A 20,298-nucleotide genomic window follows, 5' to 3' on the forward strand; every position below is an offset into this window, starting at 1 on the left:
CCAGCCAGACAGAATGGAATTCCCAAGCTGGGGGTGATAGCATATGCTTGTATGACTGGGGTAGGGGAATTGCCAAGAGTAAAACCCAGACTCTAAATAAATAAACTGGCTGTGTGTGGTGGCACACACCTTTAACTCCAGCACTGGGAGGCAGAGACAGAAAAATTCTATGAATTTGATGCCATCCTGATCTACATATCAAGTTCCAGGCTAGCCAGAGTTACACGAAGTGAGACTCTGTTTCAAAAAAGGAAGGAAGAAGAAGATCAGAAATGAAATGTCCTAGTCTTATCTGTAGAAGCTGGGGAGGCCCAAGCCAGAAGGCAGAGGTGCTGGGCTGGAGTGTAGGAAGAAGGTGTGGAAGTCTCCTAGAGACACACCTATCAGAACCCTGGGTTGGGGAACAAATTAAGGGAGACAGGCACCAGGATGGAGAGGTAATTCCAAACCTCTCTGGAAGATCACTCTGGAGAGGTGTCAAATTTCTCCTGTTCCGTGTCCCCACACCCCTTACAACTCCCTCTCTGACGTCACATTTTCCAGTCTGGCCCCAGGAGTGAGGGCCTCCCTGGCAGGAAGTGCCCTTTAGCCCCCTGCCACCTGGAATGGAGCGCTAAGCCCCAGAACCCTTAGACTCCCTTCTCCCAGTGTCCAGCCAGCCCTTCCTACCCTGAACCCCTTCTCCCTGCAACTAAAGGAGTGACTGAGGAGATGGAAATATGGCCCAAGAAAAGAGGATTGTCAAAGAGCACCAGACTACAATTCTGGGCCACAACAGGTAGAGTAAAAACCATCGCTAGCATGATACAGAGAGATGGGGCAACAGGGACACGCAGGAGTAAGCAAGACACTTGTCAAGAGATAGGGTGGCAAGGCCTCACCTCAGGCTAGTACGACAGGGATCTAGGACTGGGAACCAAAGTCATAGAAGAGGGAGACAGGAAAGGCCAGATTCAGGTAAAGGAAATCTGGGGTAAGGACACCAGGACCCTTTAGGCCTCTGGTGGGTGGGTGGATTGGGAGGGGGGTCTAGGGGATCTCCCCAGGGGCTCATGGCTCACTCAACACTGGATCTGGTCACAGCTCCCAGAAGACTGTTCTCTTGGGGTTCGGTTTTTCTGCCTCCCTCTCTCACTCCACAATACTGAAGAATGAAGGGACTGTGCCCATTCTGGAGCCTGGACTAAAAAGGCTTGGACCAGGAGGCTGGAGAGATGGCTCCGTGGTTCAGAGCATATGCTGCTCTTGCAGAGGTGCCCACATGGTAGCTCATAACCATCCATTACTCCATCTCTAGAGGATCCAATGCCACCTTCCAATTTCCATAGGCACCACATATGCACATGGTATACAGACAGAAAAAAACACACATAAAAATTTTTAAAAATTTTGCTAGGCATCGTTGTACATGTTTGTAATCTCAGAACCAGGAAGAAGGAGAAAGATCAACAATTCTCTTTGAGGCCGTCCTGGGCTGCATAATCAAACCCTTGCTCTAAAAACCAAGGGGTTAGGTGAATGAGATGACTTAGTGGGGAGAGACACGGCACATTGTGGCCACTTCTGATGACCTGAGTTTGATCTGCAGAATTCACATGGTGAGAGGAGAGCACTCACCCCACAAGGTGACCTTTGACTTCTGACAATGTATATACACACAGAGAGACACATACACTAAAAATACAAACCTATAGTGCAGTGGTGGTTCACACCTTTAGTCCCAGCTCTCAGAAGGCAGAGGCAGGTGGATCTCTGTAAATCTGAGGCCAGCCTGGTCTGCAGGACTAGTTCCAAGTTAGCCAAGTATACAAAGAAAAACTTTGTCTCAAAAAAGCCAAGAAGGGCCGGGCAGTGGTGGCGCACGCCTTTAATCCCAGCACTCGGGAGGCAGAGGCAGGTGGATCTCTGTGAGTTCGAGACCAGCCTGGTCTACAAGAGCTAGTTCCAGGACAGGCTCCAAAACCACAGAGAAACCCTGTCTTGAAAAAAAAAAAAAAAACAAAAACAAAAAAAGCCAAGAAGGAAAGGAGTAGAAACAAACAGTGCCAGACATGGTGGCACATGCCTTTAATCCCAACACTCAGGAGGCAGATTTAGAAAGATGTCTGTGAGGCCAGCTGGGGCAATATAGTGAGATTCTGTTCTGGAAAAAAGAAGAAATAGAAATAATACAATAGGCAGGGCCGTGGTGGCGCACGTCTTTAATACCACCACTTGTGAGACAGAGGTAGGAGGATCTCTGTGAGTTCGAGGCCAGCCCGGTCTACAAGAGTTAGTTCCAGGATATGTTTCAAAGCCACAGAGAAACCCTGGCTCAAAAAATAAAATAAAATAAAAACAGAAAAAGAAAAAGAAATAATAAAATAAAAACCAAAGACTTGTTGGGAAGATGACTATGACTTTCATGGGTAAATGTGCTTGCCACACAAGTCTGGACCTGAGTTCAATCCCAGAGCCCTGTAAAGCTGGGACAGAACTGATTCCACAAAGTTGTCTTCAGACTTCTGCATACATGTCCTGGCACACATACACAACAATAAAGTTAAGGGTAAGTGGGTAGAGATACAGCTAAGTGGTAGATTACTTGCCAGCACAAATAAAGAAAAATGTGGTACTGGAGAGATGGTTTAGCATTAAGAACACTGGCTGTTCTTCCAGAGGATCCAGATTCAATTCCCAGCACCCACATGGCAGCTCACAACTGTCTGTAACTCCAGTTCCAGGGGATCTGGCACCCTCACACAGACACACATGTGGACAAAATACCACATGTAATATAAGTAAATTATAAAAGAAAAGAAAAACTTTATACTTATTTGTTTATTATTTCTCTATTTGAATCTCACTTTGTAGCCCTGGCTAGCCCGGAACTCATTGTATGGACTAAGCTGGGATTGAAATCCAGACATCTGCCTGCCTCTGCCTCCCTAGTGCTGGGGTGAAAGGCAAGTGCTACTATGTCCGGCAATAAAAATGTTTTTAATATTAAATATTTACTTACAAATACGTAAATATTTAATATTAAAAATATTAAGGTGGCAAATATTTACCTATTAATATTTATTTAAAAAGTACTTACTTAAAAATGGTCAGGTTATGGAATTTAAGGTTTGCCTGGCTTAGCAAATTAGAACAAAACAAACAAACAAATAGAATACCTAGTTTCTGAGTTTCTGTTTAAAAAGCAAGCAAACATAGACTTTTTGGTATAACTATGTCCCAAATATATGCATACATATGCACATTGTACGTGTTATTCTTTTCTGAATAATTTGAAGCAAGCTACAAACACGACATTTCATCCCTAAATGTTTTCACTTTCTTATGAAGATATCTTCCCCAACAAACCATTGCCATAATTAAAATAATTTTTGCCAAAAATTAAAATAATTTTAATGAATAAAATTATTCCATGCAATAACACATTCAGTTCATACTCAAAATTTCCCAGTTTTCCGGGACTGCTAGAGCCCAGAAAGACATGGGATCTTGACAGAAAGAGAAGCGGGAGAAAGCATGCCACAATTTCCCGTTCATAAAATTGAGGTGAAAGCATCTCCCTCTTAAGAAGATTAAATGAAGACCCGTTGTGTGAGCCTCCTCGGACCCAGAAGTCCCTCATTTAACATTAGCAGTTACTATTACTATTATTATAACACGTTGATGTTATTTTGATTAAGAGTGCCACTATTCGGAAGACCCTTCCTAACGGTGCCTGGTAGGGGATTCAGAGTTGGATTCCCCCCCACCTCACCCATCTGGCTGTCTGTCACCCTGCCGATTATGACGTAGGCTGATGCTAGGGAAAGGGGGCATCTGGCCGGAAATCCCTCTTCCTGTTGCAGATAAGCCCAGAACTGCCCAGCTGACCCCAGACCCTCCTCCCCCACCACCTTTCATGTCACAGCACCAAATTCCCAAGACGGGGAACCTGTCCAAGCCCCTCACCCCATCCCCACTACCCCATAAACACCCCTTAGACATCGGCACCCCCAGCCCTGCCCTGCGCCAGTTCCCCAAGTCCTTTTCCAAGCCCAATTCATCCCTGAAAGGGGACAATTCCAGGGACCAGTGTGCATCCCTAAAGCAGGGGGTGCAACTTGGCCACGCCCCCATCCCTGCAACTTGACCCGGGCTGCGACCCCCAGCTCTGACGTCTCGGAAAATTCCCCCTCCCCTACTCAGGCCCCCCGGGAAGGGGGCATGGTATGAAATGGGGCTGAGACCCCCCTGGCTACGAGAGAAGGAACCTGCCAGAGGTGAGCCACTGCACTGCGAACTGGGGACTGATGCCTGGGTATCTGAAGTGGGAACTTCTAAGACGCTGGGAGTCTGGATTGAAGTGTCTGAGAGAGGGAGAAGGGACTGGAAACCAATATTCCATTTCCTGGGGAAGGAGGTTGCAGAAGTCTAGACTCCTGGGTCTGAGGGAAACAAGGGCTGCAGTCAGGCTCCTGGGTCCCTAAATGTCACTGGCTTGCCCATTACCCTTGGAACTTTTCCTTTCTTTTCCAGGACAATCAGAACAAGCATCCATGGACCTGTGGAACTGGGATGAAGCGTCACTGCAGGAAGTGCCTCCTGGGGACAAGCTGACAGGACTGGGTAGGCTGCTGTGGCTTGGGACAAACTGGATGCTAGGGTGCAAGGAGGCAGCCCTCTTGACCCCTGACGTGGCCTTAACATCCTTGTTGCCCGCAGAAGGAGCGGAATTTGGCTTCTATTTCCCTGAAGTGGCCCTGCAAGGGGACGCACCGATCACACCAATGACAGTAGAGAACTGCTGGAGAGGTGGCTGCTGGGCTGGACCCCCTGGGTGCTAGGGAAACGGGAGAGGATGGGCTCCTAGATGGCACGAGGGGGCTGCCCGGAAGGCTGAAGGAGGCCAAGGTCCCTAAGTCACTGCTCACATCGTCCCTAAACTAAGCTATCTTGTCCAACACAGGGTTCTCAGAGCTGGACTGGAGCCCCGCTTTACCGCAGGAGGAAGTACCTTGTGAGAAGGGTGAGTGTATAGGAAAGGAGATGGGAAGAGGGAACCAGAGCCTCACACACCAGAGCTGAGTTTAGATCCCCTGGTCTACAGAGGAGCGGGACTAGAACTAGGGACGCCTACATCCGGAAGGCTATATAAAGCGCCAACCTCCTACAACTCTCAAGGGTGCAGGGGACCAAGACTCCTGGGCTCCCCTCACTTCAGGTGCATCCTCCTCACAGAGCCGGTTGCTCACCCCGTTCCGTGGTCGCGAGACTGGAGTGACCTGGGGTGCAATACCTCGGACTCGTGGAGCTGCGCTTTACAGACGCCAGGCCCCGCCCCTCCAGGCACAAGCCCTTCCTTCCCTGGCTTTGAAGGGGCGACCGACCAATATCCTGCCACCTCGGCCGGAGGGGACCCCTCGTGGTCGCACCCCCCGGCCGCCTGGAGCATCGCCAGCTGGGACAGTTCTGCGGGCACCAATGGCGCCACCTATTGGGACAATGGCCTGGGCGGGGAAGCCCGTGCGGACTATAAGATGTCGTGGGGCGGGTCTGCGGGTTCGGACTACACCACCTCGTGGAATCCTGGGCTGCAGGACTGCAGCGTCCCTTGCGAGGCGTTCCAGAGTGCAGCATTCACCACGTCCTCCAAATCGAGCCAGCAGTCTGATCGGGCCACCTTAAGTCGCTACCGCAAAACTAACCACCGAGGTAAGAGGCTGCAAAGTGTAGAGAAGGGGAAGTCAAATGGATAAGGATGGAGTGGAGCCTGGATACTTTGGCGGGGAGCGGGGGTGGTTCTCGTTAACTAAAAGAGGCGCTATCTGGGAAACTGGCAGCTAGGGGGCCGGAGTTATGTACCGTGAATCTTGGGAAGGAAGGGGTGAACGGATACTGGTGACTTTCTAGGGACCAACGGCTCCTGGGTTATGTAAGAGAAAAGAGTAGCATTCAGACGCCTGGTCTTCCAGGTGGGGGAGGCTAAACCCGTGAATGCCCTCGGTGGGGCTCAGGCTGCTGAAACTGGCTCTTGGATCTCTACTGTGGAGGGATCCGAACTCACAGACGCCCGAGGAGGGATGGAGTTAAACTCTTGGGTCTTGAACCTTTTAGCCTTCGTCGTGAAGGCTCCCTGACTCCCAGGGTTGTCCAGCCGAGTGTTCTGGGTTTGAGAAGCCTGGCCTTCATCTGCCTCTCTACCTCGCAGGTCCCATTCAGCTGTGGCAATTTCTCCTGGAGCTGCTCCACGACGGGGACCGCAGCAGCTGCATCCGCTGGACAGGCAACAGTCGCGAGTTCCAACTGTGCGACCCCAAAGAGGTGAGACAGCTCCTCAGGCACGGCAAATCCAACCCAGTCCGGAGAAGAGCCTAACCCAGTCCTTGACCCCGCCCCCACCCACCCTCGACCACAGTTAAAACCCGCTCCACCTATAGTGGCTAAGGTCCATCCCCTGGCCCCTCTGACCTCCGGGTTCCATCCTAGGTGGCCAGGCTGTGGGGCGAGCGCAAGAGGAAGCCGGGAATGAACTATGAGAAGCTGAGCCGAGGTCTGCGCTACTATTACCGCCGCGACATCGTGCTCAAGAGCGGTGGGCGCAAGTACACGTACCGCTTCGGGGGACGTGTACCGGTCCTTCCCTGTCGGGACAGCATGGGGCACCTGCCAGGTGCAGAAAGCCAATAAAAACACCCCTTCGAACGTGCTCACTTGTCTGCTTCTTTTCCACTGACACTGATAGGACCGTTGGGGAACCTAAATGTGCACTCCTACATTTCCACATGGCGTCTCCACCCAGACTCAGATATCACGGCCTCTATCTGTCTTTGAGTCTGTGAGCCTGGATTCTGATGCCCTCACTCCCTAGACTGCCAGTGTCTTAGTTCCCCCACTAGGAGGATCCCGGAGTGAGGACTGGCCCCTCCCATTTCGAATCCATCAGATACTAAGCCCAGTTCCCTCCCTGCTGGGCCCCTGCCAGCCCTTCCTCGGGTGTTTGGGTATCAAAGTCCTACCTCTCCTCTCAGCATCTTCTGTGCCTATTAACTTGGAAATAAGTTCAGGGTAAGAAGTCCATAGGGCCTATTGTGTGTGCCTGTCCAGAATAGGGACTTTAAAAAAAAAAACTGAACTTGCTAAGGCTTGACAATAACTTATCCTCAAATTTATCTAAATATTTATTGGTTTTTCAAAACAAGGTTTCTCTGTGTAGCCCTGGCTGTCCTGGCACTCACTTTGTAGACCAGGCTGGCCTCGAACTCAGAGATCCACCTGCCTCTGACTAGGAATTAAAGGTCTGGGTGGCCACAACTGCCCCACTAAGGCTAAGAATTTAATCCCCAAAGTTTTTTTTTTTTTTTTTTTTTGGTTTTTTGAGACAGGGTTTCTCTGTGGCTTTGGAGCCTGTCCTGGAACTAGCTCTGTAGACCAGGCTGGTCTCAAACTCACAGGGATCCGCCTGCCTCTGCCTCCCGAGTGAATCCCCAAAGTTTTAAGTTAACCAGGAGCACAGAAAGTTGATCTTCAGTGTTTGGGAGTGATGAAATGTTCAGGATGGAGTCCCCATGGTTGCATTCTGACGCTTTATAAATAGAGCTGGAGAGATACAAGGGTGGTCCAGTCTCTTACCGTGTGATGTCCTGGCTGTCTCAAGACAGAAGATCATTTGATGCTGGGTGGTGGTGGTGCACGCCTTTAATCCTTGTGCTCAGGAGGATCTTTGTGAGTTCGAGGCCAGCCTGGACTACAAAGCGAGTTCCAGGACAACTAGGGCTGTTACACAAAGCCCTGTCTTGAAGGAAAAAAAAAAAACCAAATAAACAAAACAGGTCATTTAACTGTAAGTGGTGACACAGGCCACCGATTTCACAGTATTCAGAAGACTGAGGCAGAATTATAAATTTAGGGCCTCAAGATCTGCCTGGGCTACATAGCAAGGCACTGTTTAAAAAAAAAGGTCATCAAGAGATGAAACAGCAGTAATCAATCAACGGGGCCCTGCTCAGAGCTTCAGTTACACTTTTGGGACTACACTGCTCCAGACCATGAGCCAGAAGCAAAGCCATGTGCTTTATAAAGGAGTCCCGTTTGGGCATTTCTGTGGCTTTAACCCCATCATAGAAGTTTATCTGCTCTGTCTTGAAGAAAAGATGCAGGCTCAGGGCCAGGAATAGTGGGACACGTCCTTACAAAGATCTCTATGAGTTCAAGGTCAGCTTGGTCTACATAGGGAATTCCAAGACAGTCAGGGCTATATAGAGACCCTGTCCCAAGAAAAACAGAGACTGAATGACTCAGGCTCCCCCTCCAAAAAAGAATTTGCTGAGTACCCTCTAGCTCTAGAAGCCACTGAATAATTAAAACTAATGCACACCCCTGAAAACCATGGGTATTCCAAGTTGGAAGACATAGGACCAGACCTTTAAAAGGCCTACTGGACACTTAACCCACTCCAGGAGCCCCCAAAGAGAGCCTCATATATAACTCTTTCATCCTGAACCCTGTCCTCAGAGAGTTCACCGTGCAGTGGACAGGAACACCCTACACTGCCACTAGAAAGGGAAAGCCCAGAGTTCTTGGGAGTGGGATGAAGAAAGCCCAGGGGATTATGGGAGTCCAAAAGGAGGAAACTGATCTAGGCCAGGAGGAAGAGAGACTGGGGGTGGGGCAGAGAGAAGTCAGGAAAGCAAAGAATGTTTCAATCAGAAGACCCAGAGATGGAAAATCTTAGTGTTGTTCAGAAATACGCATATAAAAGGGGAGGCTCCACTTCACAAAGGATCGATGGGCCATGGTGTCTTGGTTTCCTACGCGCTGGGGAGCCATAGAGATGTATAAGAGACCTGGATTATAGGAAGATGTTGGAAGGAATGGATGTGTACACAAATAACTCCACAGATAATTACAGTGCTGACTGAAACAATAGGAAAGAGGCTCCTGGACCAGTTAGGTCTGAACACTGCCTCAAAGACAGTATGCAGGGCTAGTGAGACGCTGAGGAAAGGCGCCTGCCTGATAACCTGGATTTGACCCCGGGGACTCAACTGGTGGAGACTCCATCAAGAACCAGCTCCCTCAAGTTGTCCTGTCTTCCACACAGGTACAGTGACATGCTCATCCCCACCCCCACCCCACAGTTTGCTAAAAGGCATTATGAGGGACGCTTCAGAGGCCCGACTGTGGAGGGAGAGGGAAGCAGTTGGTTCACTTTTACTCCACCCTTTTCCAGTCCCTCATTCGCCCTCATTTGCATACGAGTTTTGTTCATTCCTCAGAGATTTAGAAATCAAAGCCTCTAAGCAGGCGAGAAGGGGAGCCATCTACAGGCGGAACAAGGAAAAAGGACAAAGCGGGGAAAGGCGGCTAAAGGAGGGTGCTCGGGGTGCAGGGAGAGAGGAGAGAGTAGGTGAAAGGTGTTTGTAAGGGCTTTAGTTTTAGACTAGTTATGCCAGAGGCCAGGGAATGAGCTCTGGCTGAGAAAAGGACGTGGTATAACCGAGGTGGTAACAGCGTCCTAGGGCAGAGGGTGCGCGCTGTGCAACAACAGGGGAGCCGAGATGCCTGGGAATGGACCTGCTGTGATGCTCCGGGGGAGGACCCGGACTGCAGGCGGGAGAAATATTCTAAACTCAGCACCCACAGGATTACTTGATAGGTCAGGCAGGCTATATGAAAAAGTTTTGTTTTGTTTTGTTTTGTTTTGAATTCCATGACAAGAATGATAGAGTAGCCATTTCCCCGAAGGAACTCAGCTGCCTAAATAGGTAAACTGTGATTTTTTTTTAGATTTAAGGACAGCCATGAACCTTAGAGTGGCGTCTGGTCCGATGATGAGTGTGACTATGATAGACCGCCTGTTTCTCACCTTTGGACAAAGGTCTTAGGACCTATGAAGGTAAGAATTTTGTCTTTTCTTCAGTAGTGCCTTCTTATAGATGTGTTTGATAAGGAGAAAACACTCAATAAATATTTCTCGAATGCATAGCAGACCCCAGAATAGAAGTACCATTCAGGCTGTAAAACTCAGCACATAGACAACACCATCTGCCAAAATGAAAACAAAGACCTAATTCATCAAAGCCCATAGTTCTGGGGCTGTCTGAATGTTCTAACCTTGCTTTTGGCTTTTGAAGTTCCTCTTTTGGCTGTTCTTTGTTTGTTTGTTTTGGTTAGTTAGTTTTTGGTTTTTCAAGTCCTGGAATTCACTCTGCAGACCAGGCTGGCCTCGAACTCAGAGATCTGCCTGTCTCTGCTTCCCAAATGCAGGGGTTAAAGGTATGTACTACCATTGCCCAGCTGGCTAACTGTTCTTGTTAACTGAAGCATGCCAACCCAGAATATGGTTTTTGCCCTTAAAAACTCACCCTGAGGAAAGACTGAGCGATACACTGGCATACTGAACACCCACCGTAGTTCCCAGAGGTCTCTGGTGGATGTCCCTCAACACATGAATGAAAATAACTTTCGAATCCAGGCATAGTGGTACAAGTTTGTTATCCCAGCAAGTCGGAATCAGAGTTCGAGGCCAGCCTGACCTCGAAATCCTGTCTCAAAACACAATCAGATTATCTGGGACATTTTTCCATTCCCGCTCTGCAGATAGTCCCGCGACTGTCTTTTTCCTCCCAGAAGGACAGGGAAGTGTCAAGAGCCCATAATTAGAATTCAGTAGCCTGTCGAGTCCAGCGCAAGATCCCGATTGGACCGGCAACAATAATAAACAGGATTTAGCTCAATAGGAAGTCGGGCTTCTTCGGAAGTAGGCGTGGCCATGTCCGCTTTTGGACACGCCTCCTGTGGCTTCTCTATCCGCTGGAGGACTCAGTTCGGCTCCTCCTCTCGCAGCTTCCGGCCGGTTGGAATTCCGCTTCCCGTCTGACATTGTCGCCTTTGCTTAAGGGTCACATTGAACTACTGCTGCTCCAGGGCAGTCTTTAGGTGAGTGCGAAGGGTCGGGATCCCGGGGGACCCAGTCCGGAGCAGAGAAGCGGCCCGGGGCTTTCCTGACGCCGGGAAGGAGCTTCCGGCCGCCATGGCTGCCTCGGGCCCGAGGTCGTGGAGCTGACCATTGCAGCCTTCTTTCTTGTTGCTAGGTCTCATTCTGAGACGTCTCTATTAACTTACTCCTTCCTCCAGCCCTACGAGCTCGGACCGCTACTGTCCCCTTTGACTGCGCTGGGGCTGGAGTGTGAAGCGCTTTAGCCTCCGTTACACGACAAGGATTTGAACCCAGCAAATTGGACTGTGGTGCTTTTTAGCCGCGGGTTCCCAGGCGTGGCCGCCCGCGTTCCAAGGCCTCAGCCTGTCACCTCGTCTTGTTCCTTTTCCCGCAGCATCATCTTTGATAAACTCGAGATATTGCACAAAATTGCTTCCAACACTGGGTCTGTTAAATCCTTCGTCCCCACCCTACCTCCCCAAATGACCCCTTTCTGCTGCCCCAGATGCCCCACTTCGGGCCACTTGAATTGACACTGGCCGCGTACTTCTGTGGCGCCAAGGTCCCGCAGATGCTCTAGAATAGACAGTTTTTCTCGGTGATTTTGACTGTGTCATCTCTTCAGTAATATCAGAGGGTTTAAAAAAAAAAGCCGTGGATACTCAGGGTCAGTAGAATTTGAGGCGCTAAGGTATTTGGGTGCATGTGGGGGAGTTGCATGGTGGTTTCATTAACCTCTGGTTGAAATGTAGCATTTACTTTCGTTAGGAATGGAGGCAGCAACTTCAATAGGTTTGGCAACCTATGGAACTTTGTCAGCAGTCAAAATCACAGATACCTGACACATTCTAGTTGCAAGTGTCACAAGTCACCGGGGTTACTTGGTCAGTTCTTTTATATATATATTACTGTATCATTCTTGTCATGGAATTAAAAACAAAAAAAAGCAACTTTTTCATCTAGCCTGTCTGACATATATATGTGTGTGTGTGTGTGTGTGTGTGTGTGTGTGTGTGTGTGTATAAATGTCAAATAAGCAGTTTTGCAATGCATTGAGTCACTTTTTTTCTTTTTCCTTTTAGTTTTTTTCGAGACAGGGTTTCTCTGTGTAGCCTCGCTATTCTGGAACTCACTCTGTGGACCAGACTTGCCTCTAACTCACAGAGATCCTCTGTCTCTGACTCCCGAGTGCTGGGATCAAAGGCGTGCACCACCACTGCCTGGCTCATTGAGCCATATTTTGAGAAAAGTTTATGAGTCCGCCAGACCCCCTTGTAATGTTGTTTTTGATGATGTTGGATGCAGCACAACCATCCGGGTGCTGTTTGACCTTGGGAAGTCATTTAGCCACCCTGTCCCTCGTATAGACAGCACAGATAGTAGTACCTTTTAGAATGGCTATAGGACTAGGTAGGTGCGTATAGAGTGCACATAGTATGTGCTGTGCACACAGTAAGTGTTAGCTGGAATATAAGGATAAAACCTAGTTTTTCCAAGGAGACCTCTGTCTCCTGACCCTGCTGTGACTTCTACACTCAGACACATGGATTCTCGCTGCCCTTCATCTTTCTGTGTTTGTTGAGGAGAAGGAGGTAACAGCTTGTTCACATTCAACCCATTCTTCTGATCTGGTCTTCTTCCGTGGGCCTCGTTGATCTGACATCCCTATGCCCAGGCACCGCTAGAATGATTGCCAGTGTACCCACTCTGTTTGCATCCAGGAATTAGCACCATGGCTGAAGACATCAAGACCAAAATCAAGAACTACAAAACTGCCCCGTTTGACAGCCGCTTCCCAAACCAGAACCAGACCAAGAACTGCTGGCAGAACTATCTGGGTAAGCAGAATACCAGGGAGGGAGGGTAACATGTGTGGATCTCACCTGTGTCTTCTACAGACCAGGAACTGCTGGCAGAACTATCTGGGTAAGCAGAATACTGGGGCTGGAGGGTAACGTGTGGATCTCACCTGTGTCTTCTACATACCTCTTGCCTCGTGAAGCCAGGTAGGGAGCAGAGAACTATGCATACCAGCTTGTGGCCATTCACTCTGGATTTACTGTCTAGATGGCCCAGTCCCTCATATTATCTGTTGAGGTCACAAACTTTAGACTCAGCAATAATTTTTTTTTTGAAGAATTTTGTATGCATTTTGTGTGTATGCCACACATGCACGCTACATACAAGTGAATATAACACGTAAATGCTTAGTTCAGAAGTGAGACCTGCCATCACATCCGTGTAGAAGATGGGTATTGTCATCTCTCTGTTCTCTGTCTGCTTTGTGCCCAGTCTTAAACACACTTCCCTCTCTCCTCACTAGAGGCACGATACCACTGGTAAAAGCAGTCACATTTTGGTGCTCCTGCCACACTTGAGTTCACGTGACCTTCCCTTAAAAAATATAAAACAGAACAAGCACCGGTACGCCCTCCTGTCTTCCTTGCTTCTGATCAAGACCGTCTTCGCCTTTCCCAGCCCCGTCTGTACTTCCGTCATCCTCATCTCTTCCCCTCATACTTTGCTGTCATCCCTAGCTCTAGAATGTTCTAATTGAGCAACAGTGTAGCTGCCCAGGTCAGGTGTATGCAGCTCGTTATGGTATACTTATGAGTTTGCATTCCCTCTGTGTATATAACCAATCATGAAGCCAAAACTTCCTCAAAAAGTTGATCCAAGCCTCTTTTCTTCACAGACTTCCACCGCTGCGAGAAGGCAATGACCGCAAAGGGGGGTGATGTCTCCGTGTGTGAGTGGTACCGACGTGTATACAAGTCCCTCTGCCCCGTATCATGGGTATGTGCCTTCCCGTGGGACCTTTGGGTATTCAGGTGGGGACCAGGCAGAGAGGACTATGGTGACAAGTGAGAATTCATCTCCAAGGGCCAAGATAGGACCAACCATACAGAGTCACTGATACCTCCTCAGTTAGGGCCTCCATCCCAGTCTAGATCCGCTTCCGTGACTGTGCACTGTAGAAACCTGGACTTTAGAAGAATGGTAGTGGCACACACCTTTAATCCCAGCACTCTTGGGAGGCAGAGGTGCAATCTCTGTGGTTCAGGGCCAGCCTGGTATGCGGAGCAAGTTCCAGGACAACTAGGACTACACAGAGAAACTCTGTCTCAAAAAACAAAAAAAAAGGAAGGAAAATTAAAGGAGACTTAGCATTTTCAGTTCAAAATGACCTAGGTTGGGTTCCCAGCACCCATGTCTATAATAGCTGCCCATAACTGGAGGGCATCCTGTGCACTCAAGGACACTGCACTCTGTGTACAAACCCATGCACAGATACACATACATACATAATTAAAAATAAAATCTTGTTTTGTTTTTTGGGACAGGGTTTCTCTGTGTAGCCCTGACTTCCCTGGAACTCACTCTGCAGGCCAGGCTGATCTTGAACTCACAGAGATCTGCCTGCCTCTGCCTCCCGAGTGCTGGGATTAAAGGCGTGCGCCACCACCGCCCGGCTCTCTGTAGTTTTTTAAGGTGTATTATTGTACATGTGGGATGTGGGTGGTACAGGTGTGCCACTGCATACGTGCAGAGATCAGAAGACAGCTGTGTGGAGTCAGGTTTCCTGCCCACCTTTACAGATGCAAACACGGGTTCTCAGGCTCACCTGGCAAGCGCTTCCTCTCCTGGTCCATCGCTGGCTCCACATTCTCCTTGTTAAGACAGGGTCTTGCTGTGTAGTGCAGGCTGGTGTTGAACTCCTGATCCTCCTCCCACAGCCTCTTGGGTTCATGGTTTTTCTTTTTCATCCTCCCTTGCTGAAGTACTCTAGGGCAAACCTCAGATGTGCCTTTTCGCCCCTGCCTGTTGAGTAGGCATCGCCACTAAATCAGGGCCCACGAAGAGAGTGCCTCTAGCACTGATGTGAGACTTCTAGTCAGTATTTAATACTCCAGCATATTCTCTTCTGTGAAATCAGAGGACCCTGCTGACTATAGGACCTCAAGAGATGCTCGATTTTTATAAGAATTGATGAAGTGATTATAACATTCATGCTCATTTCAGAAACACTGAAAGCATGTCTTAGAACCAAAATATGGTACTTTAGTTCAGTGTGGCGGTTGCAAGTCTGACATCCTAGCACACAGGAGGTGGATCAGAAGTTAAAGGTCATCCTGGGCTACTTGAGACCCCATTATTTTTTTTTTTAAATGTGTGTGTGCATGTGTGTAAATATATAGCACCCATATGTGTGCCTGTGGGGTCAGTAGAAGGTGTTTGGTCTCCTGGAACTAGAGTTACAGATTGTGAGCCTCCATATGGGTGCGGGGAATCAAACCTGGGTCCTCTGCAAGTGCAACAAGTACGCTTAATTGGTGAGTCATCTCTCCAGCCTCTCATATTGTATACTGTATTGAGATTTACTTTGACTTGCTGTGGGATGGTGATTGTTGTTAGACCAAGTGTAGAGAGAGCCCTTACTTAGTCTTACTTAGTCTAGAATGACCTTGAACTCCTGAGATCCTGCCTCAGCCTCCTGGGAGCTGGGGTTACTAGCAAAGGCCACCACACCCTGTCTGAAGCAGTGCCGGGATGGATGCCATGCTTCCTGTGTGCTAGGCAAGCAGTCTACCGGCTGCCTATATATGGTACAGGAATTTATATATATTGGTTTTGTTTTGTTTTTCAAGACAGAATTTCTCTGTGTAGCAGTGCTGGCTGTCCAGACTTGCTTTGTAGACCAGGCTGACCTCAAATTCACAGAGGTCTGCCTACCTCTGCCTCCTGAGTGCTGGGATTAAAGGTGTGTGCCAACACCACCTGGCTGCGTTTGTGTTTTTTAAGATGTTATTAATTATGTGCTTGGGTATGTGCATTTGAGGGGTGTCCCTGGAGGCCAAAGGAGTCAGAGCCTTTTGGAGCTGGAGTCACAGTTGGTCATGAGCCTCCTGATACAGGTCTGGGAACTGAACTCTGCTCTTCCTGTGCTCTTAACCAGAGTCATCGCTCCAGCCCCTTCTGTAGGTTCATGATTATTTTTAGAATCTTCAGCTTTTAATTATGAATATGTGTGTGTTAAGGGTGAATGCAGGTGCCAGGGGGGCCCAGAAGAGTGTCAGATCCCCTGGGACAGGATATACAGGCAGCTGTGAGCTGCCTAACATGGGGGTTGGGAACTGAACTCCAGCCCTCTGCAACAGGCAAGAGCAGCAAGCGCTCTTAAACACTGAGTCATCTCCCCAGACTTGTGTGTGTGTGTATTTAAGTGTTTAAGGCTATTCTAATCTTATATGTGTTTGTGGGGACAAAGGTCAGTACCTCTATTATCTGCATTTGAATCATTTTTTGTCCAGTCATCTTTTATTTTCCCTAATAGAAAACATTTTGTTTTCCTAAAAAGTTTAGTGTTTTGTAGAATTTTATTATTAATTATTTCGTTTTTTTTTTTTTTGAGACAGGGTTTCTCTGTGTAGCATTGGAGCCTGTCCTGACACTAACTCTTGTAGACCAGGCTGATTGCAAACTCACAGAGATCCACCCGCCTCTGCCTCCCAAATGCTGGGATTTTTTCCTCCTCCTCTAGTGGTAGTGGTGGTATGTGTGAGTATGTTTACAACTTTATACAGATATGGTTCACACTCTGTATTTTACTTTTTTTTTTTTTTTTTTTTTTTTTTGAGCAAGACTGGCCCTGATATTCACCACAGTCTGCCAACCTCTAGCTCCTGATTGCTCAGTGCAGGTCTGAGCTAACACATCTGATTGTATGTGCTTTTTTGTTTTTGTTTATTTATTTGTTTTTTGCTTTATCTTCTAAGAATCAAAAAAGGGGGCTGGAGAGAGATAGCTCAGAGATTAAGAGCAGTGACTGCTCTTCCAGAGGTCCTGAGTTAACTCCTTGCAACGACATGGTGGTTCACAACCATCTATAATAAGATCTGGTGCCCTCTTCTGGTGTGCAGGCATACATGCAGGCAGAACACTGTGTATATAATAAATCTTTAAAAAGAAAAAAAAATCCTCTGCTCTGTTGACAGAGGTTTGCATTTTGTAGGCGGAGGTTCAGTCCCAAAGAAACACACAGAGGTCTACATTAATTTTAAACTGGTTGGCCTATTATCTCAGGCTTCTTATTAACTAACTCTTACATCTTAACCCATATTTCTTGTCTATGTTAGCCACAAGGATGGTACCTTTTATCAATGAGGCATTCTCATCTTGCTTCATCTGGGTCTGGGTGACAAGTGCAGACCAAGCCTTTCCTCTTTTTAGAATTCTTCTGTTCTGGTCACCCCACCTATACATCCTGCCTGACTACTGGCCAATCGGCATTTTATTAAACCAATACAAGTGACAAATTTTTATAGGGTACAAAACTATTGTCCCACAGTACTGCTCTTTAGCTGGACTTGGTCTTTGGGGGAATAAATCCATGACAGGGAATGGTTTTCCCTGTTTGCATGATTTCCTATTTCCACAGTGTGTGTGTGTGTGTGTGTGTGGGTGTGTGTGTGTATAGTGGGTCTATTGGGGTAAAGGGATAATTTGCCAAAGTTCCTTATGCCTCATGCTCTAGTTTTGTGTTGTGGTTAATGTCTGAGACAGAGCCTCCTGTATTCTTGGCTCACTAGATAGCTAACGCTAATCTTGAACCCTTGATCCTTTGCCTCTACTTCCTAAGTGCTGGGAGTGTAAGAGTGCCACCATTTGTGAGGCTTCCTTATGTGTGCTTTTTTTCTTTTAATTTATATGTATGAGCATTTTACCTGCACGTGTGTCTGTACCTAGTGGATAGCTAGTGCCTGTAAAGGTCAGAAGGCAGTGATCCCATGGGAGTGGAGTTACCATTGGTTGTGAGCTACCATTTGGGTGCTGAAATCAAACCTGGGTCCTCTGCAAAAACAGCAAGTACTCCTAACCACAGAGCCATCTAACTCCCTTGGTGTGCTTTTGGTTTTTTGTTTTTTGTTTTGTTTAAACAGGGTTTTTCTGTGTAACAGCCCTGGTTGTCCTGGAACTAACTTTGTAGAACAAGCTTGTCTCGAACTCACAGAGTTTGAGAGATCCACCTGCCTCTGCCTCCCAAGTGCTGGAATTAAAAGTCTCTTCCATCACTGCCAGCCTGGTCTACAAAGTGAGTTTCAGGTCAACCAGAGCTGTTACACAGAGAAACTGTCTCAAAAAACCAAAACCAACCAAACGAAAATCCTATGCAGTCAGACTTTTCTTTGGGCCACCAGCTCACAAATAAACACAGGGTGACTTAATTATTAAAGCTCAGCCTCAGTTTAGGTTTGCTTTTAACTAACTGTTCTAACAAATTAACTCATTCTTATTACTTTACGTTCTGTCATGTACCAACCCTCCTGCTTCTTCCATATCTCTGATTCATCTCCTGCTTCCTCTCTCTCTGCCCAGCAGTCCCGCTTATTCCTCCTGCCTAGCCATTGGCCATTCAACTCTTTATTACACCAATCACAGCAATATAGCTTCACACAGAGTACAAATATCCCACAACACCCTTATGTCAAGTGTGGTGAAACAGGTCTTGCCAGCACTTAGGAGAAAGAGGCAGTCGGGTCTCTGAGTTCGGGGCCGACTTGGTCTACATAGTGAGTTCCAGGACAGCCAGGGCTATCTGGGAAGGCCTATCTAAATAAAAGGACCCCTTCTTTAAAAAAACAAAGCAAAAAAAAAAAAAAGGTAAACCAGTAACTGAAAAATTCTGAGAGAGCTATGGCCAATGAAGTCTGTCTGTGTGTGAGCTCTAGACAAAGCCAGCCTTGGGAAGGTGCATCCTGTGCCAGTCACCACTGCAGCAGAACAGCAGAGGTGTTGCAAACATGACAAAGCTTGGTGCTGGCCTGTGGTAGGCAAGCAAGTTTCCTGACGTTGGTGTTGCTTCTGTAAACTGGTCTGCTCCCTTGCGGTCAGACTGCAGTCTCCCTTGTCTGTGCTTTATCCGTTGACTCAGCCTCTCATAAATAAATGTGAGGGTGAAATAGCTCCGTGGATAAAGGCACTTGCTGCCAAAGATGACAGCCTGAATGGATCCCCAGGACCCACACGGTGGAAGAAGAGACCCAACTCCTTCAGATGTCCCCACCCCCCACATACATGCACGCACACGCACAAATGTAAAACAGATCATGTGTATCTGTATGTAAGTAGATCCACTGAATGGTTTTGTTTTGTTTTTTTTTTTTCTTGAGAATGTTAGCAGTTTGATGGGGGCCTTTCCATAGTTTCCTTTCCTACTTGGCTTCTGTGATGAGCAGTGAAATCCCTTGTGCTTGGCATCTTTTGATACTAGACTACAGAAACTGGTTATTCTTTTGCACTAGAATATATATAAGCCAGCCTCATCTTCTATAAATGCCCAGTGTCTCAGTTAAAGTTACTCTTGCTGTGGTGAAACACCAAAAACAAATTGTGGGGACAGGAACTCAAGCAGGGCAGGAGTTGATGCAGAGGCTGTGGAGGATGCTGTTTACTGGTTTGCTCAGCCTGCTTTCTTTCTTATAGAATCCAGGCCCTCCAGGCCAGGGATGGAACTATCCACAGTGAGCTAGGCCCTCCTCTGTCAATCACTAATTAAGAAAATGCCCGCCGGGCTTGCCTACATAGAGCCATTTTCTTTCTTTCTTTCCTTCTTTCTTCCTTCCTTTCTTTCTTTCTTTCTTTTCTTTTCTTTCTTTTCTTGCCTTTTCTTTTCTTTTCTTTTGTCCTCCCCTCCCACCAGGGTTTTTCTGTGTATCTCTGGCTGTCCTAAAACACTTTCTGTAGACCAGGCTGGCCTCAGACTCACAGAGAGATCTGCCTACCTCTACCTCCCAAGTGCTAGGATTAAGGGCATGCACCACCACCACCAAGCCCAATGAAATTGATTGATTGATTTCTTTCTTTCTTTTAAAAATTTATTTATTGTGTTCAAGGCCAACCTGATCTACAGGATACAAACCCTATCTCAAAAAAAAAAAAAATAAGAAAAGAACAGTGGTTTTGTCTTTGTGAGTCATTGTTGATTCCCTGGGACAGTGGTTGGCACATGGCAGGACTTGTCCTCTGCTGGCCACATGCGTCAGTGGGCAAAGTAAGGAAATGTGGTTTGTCACTGGAGGAGTTAACGCCGATTGTCTTTTACAGGTCTCAGCCTGGGATGACCGCAGAGCAGAAGGCACATTTCCTGGGAAGATCTGACCTGGCTCCACCCACCTCTCCTCTGTTCGCTCTCCTCTCCCCATGCAGTAAAGGGGGACCTGGGTATATGATGGTCCCTACTCTGGGACCCTGAATCATGATGCAGCACCTAATAAAATTTCACTGAAAAGTTTGACGCTGTGTGTGGAGGACAGCTGGGCAAGAAGTGGGGTGCACTGGCCGAGAAGGGGCCTCACGTGATTATTGTTCTTATTTTAAAA

At 47.7% G+C, this 20,298-nt stretch overlaps 3 protein-coding genes across 3 annotated transcripts in view; 2 read left to right on the plus strand and 1 right to left on the minus strand.

Annotated features, from left to right (window-relative positions):
• LOC113457658 (zinc finger protein 420-like) overlaps window positions 1-20,298 on the minus strand; it is a 1,205,902-nt gene that overhangs the window by 722,915 nt on the left and 462,689 nt on the right. The gene's annotated exons all lie outside the window — the stretch shown is intronic.
• Etv2 (ETS variant 2) lies at window positions 4,013-6,666 on the plus strand. The gene is made up of 5 exons (XM_026786306.1): window positions 4,013-4,791; window positions 4,946-5,005; window positions 5,218-5,691; window positions 6,188-6,300; window positions 6,466-6,666. The coding sequence occupies exons 1-5, from the start codon at window positions 4,467-4,469 to the stop codon at window positions 6,664-6,666; spliced, it is 1,173 nt and encodes a 390-aa protein (XP_026642107.1). The 5' UTR covers window positions 4,013-4,466.
• LOC102000357 (cytochrome c oxidase subunit 6B1) lies at window positions 10,825-20,211 on the plus strand. The gene is made up of 4 exons (XM_005361227.3): window positions 10,825-10,917; window positions 12,640-12,756; window positions 13,614-13,714; window positions 20,024-20,211. The coding sequence occupies exons 2-4, from the start codon at window positions 12,651-12,653 to the stop codon at window positions 20,075-20,077; spliced, it is 261 nt and encodes an 86-aa protein (XP_005361284.1). The 5' UTR covers window positions 10,825-10,917; window positions 12,640-12,650; the 3' UTR covers window positions 20,078-20,211.

Source organism: Microtus ochrogaster, linkage group LG4 (assembly GCF_000317375.1).
Source record: "Microtus ochrogaster isolate Prairie Vole_2 linkage group LG4, MicOch1.0, whole genome shotgun sequence".
NCBI classification, from domain to species: Eukaryota; Metazoa; Chordata; class Mammalia; order Rodentia; family Cricetidae; genus Microtus; species Microtus ochrogaster.

Excerpts from the sequence above, each read along its gene's own strand:
- LOC102000357 (XM_005361227.3), top strand. The coding sequence starts at position 12,651 with ATGGCTGAAGACATCAAGACCAAAATCAAGAACTACAAAACTGCCCCG. Across the intron at positions 12,757-13,613 it reads CTGCTGGCAGAACTATCTGG|ACTTCCACCGCTGCGAGAAG; the intron begins GTAAGCAGAATA and ends TTTTCTTCACAG. Across the intron at positions 13,715-20,023 it reads CCCTCTGCCCCGTATCATGG|GTCTCAGCCTGGGATGACCG; the intron begins GTATGTGCCTTC and ends TGTCTTTTACAG.
- Etv2 (XM_026786306.1), top strand. The coding sequence starts at position 4,467 with ATGTCACTGGCTTGCCCATTACCCTTGGAACTTTTCCTTTCTTTTCCA. Across the intron at positions 5,006-5,217 it reads GGAAGTACCTTGTGAGAAGG|AGCCGGTTGCTCACCCCGTT; the intron begins GTGAGTGTATAG and ends TCCTCCTCACAG. Across the intron at positions 6,301-6,465 it reads AACTGTGCGACCCCAAAGAG|GTGGCCAGGCTGTGGGGCGA; the intron begins GTGAGACAGCTC and ends GTTCCATCCTAG.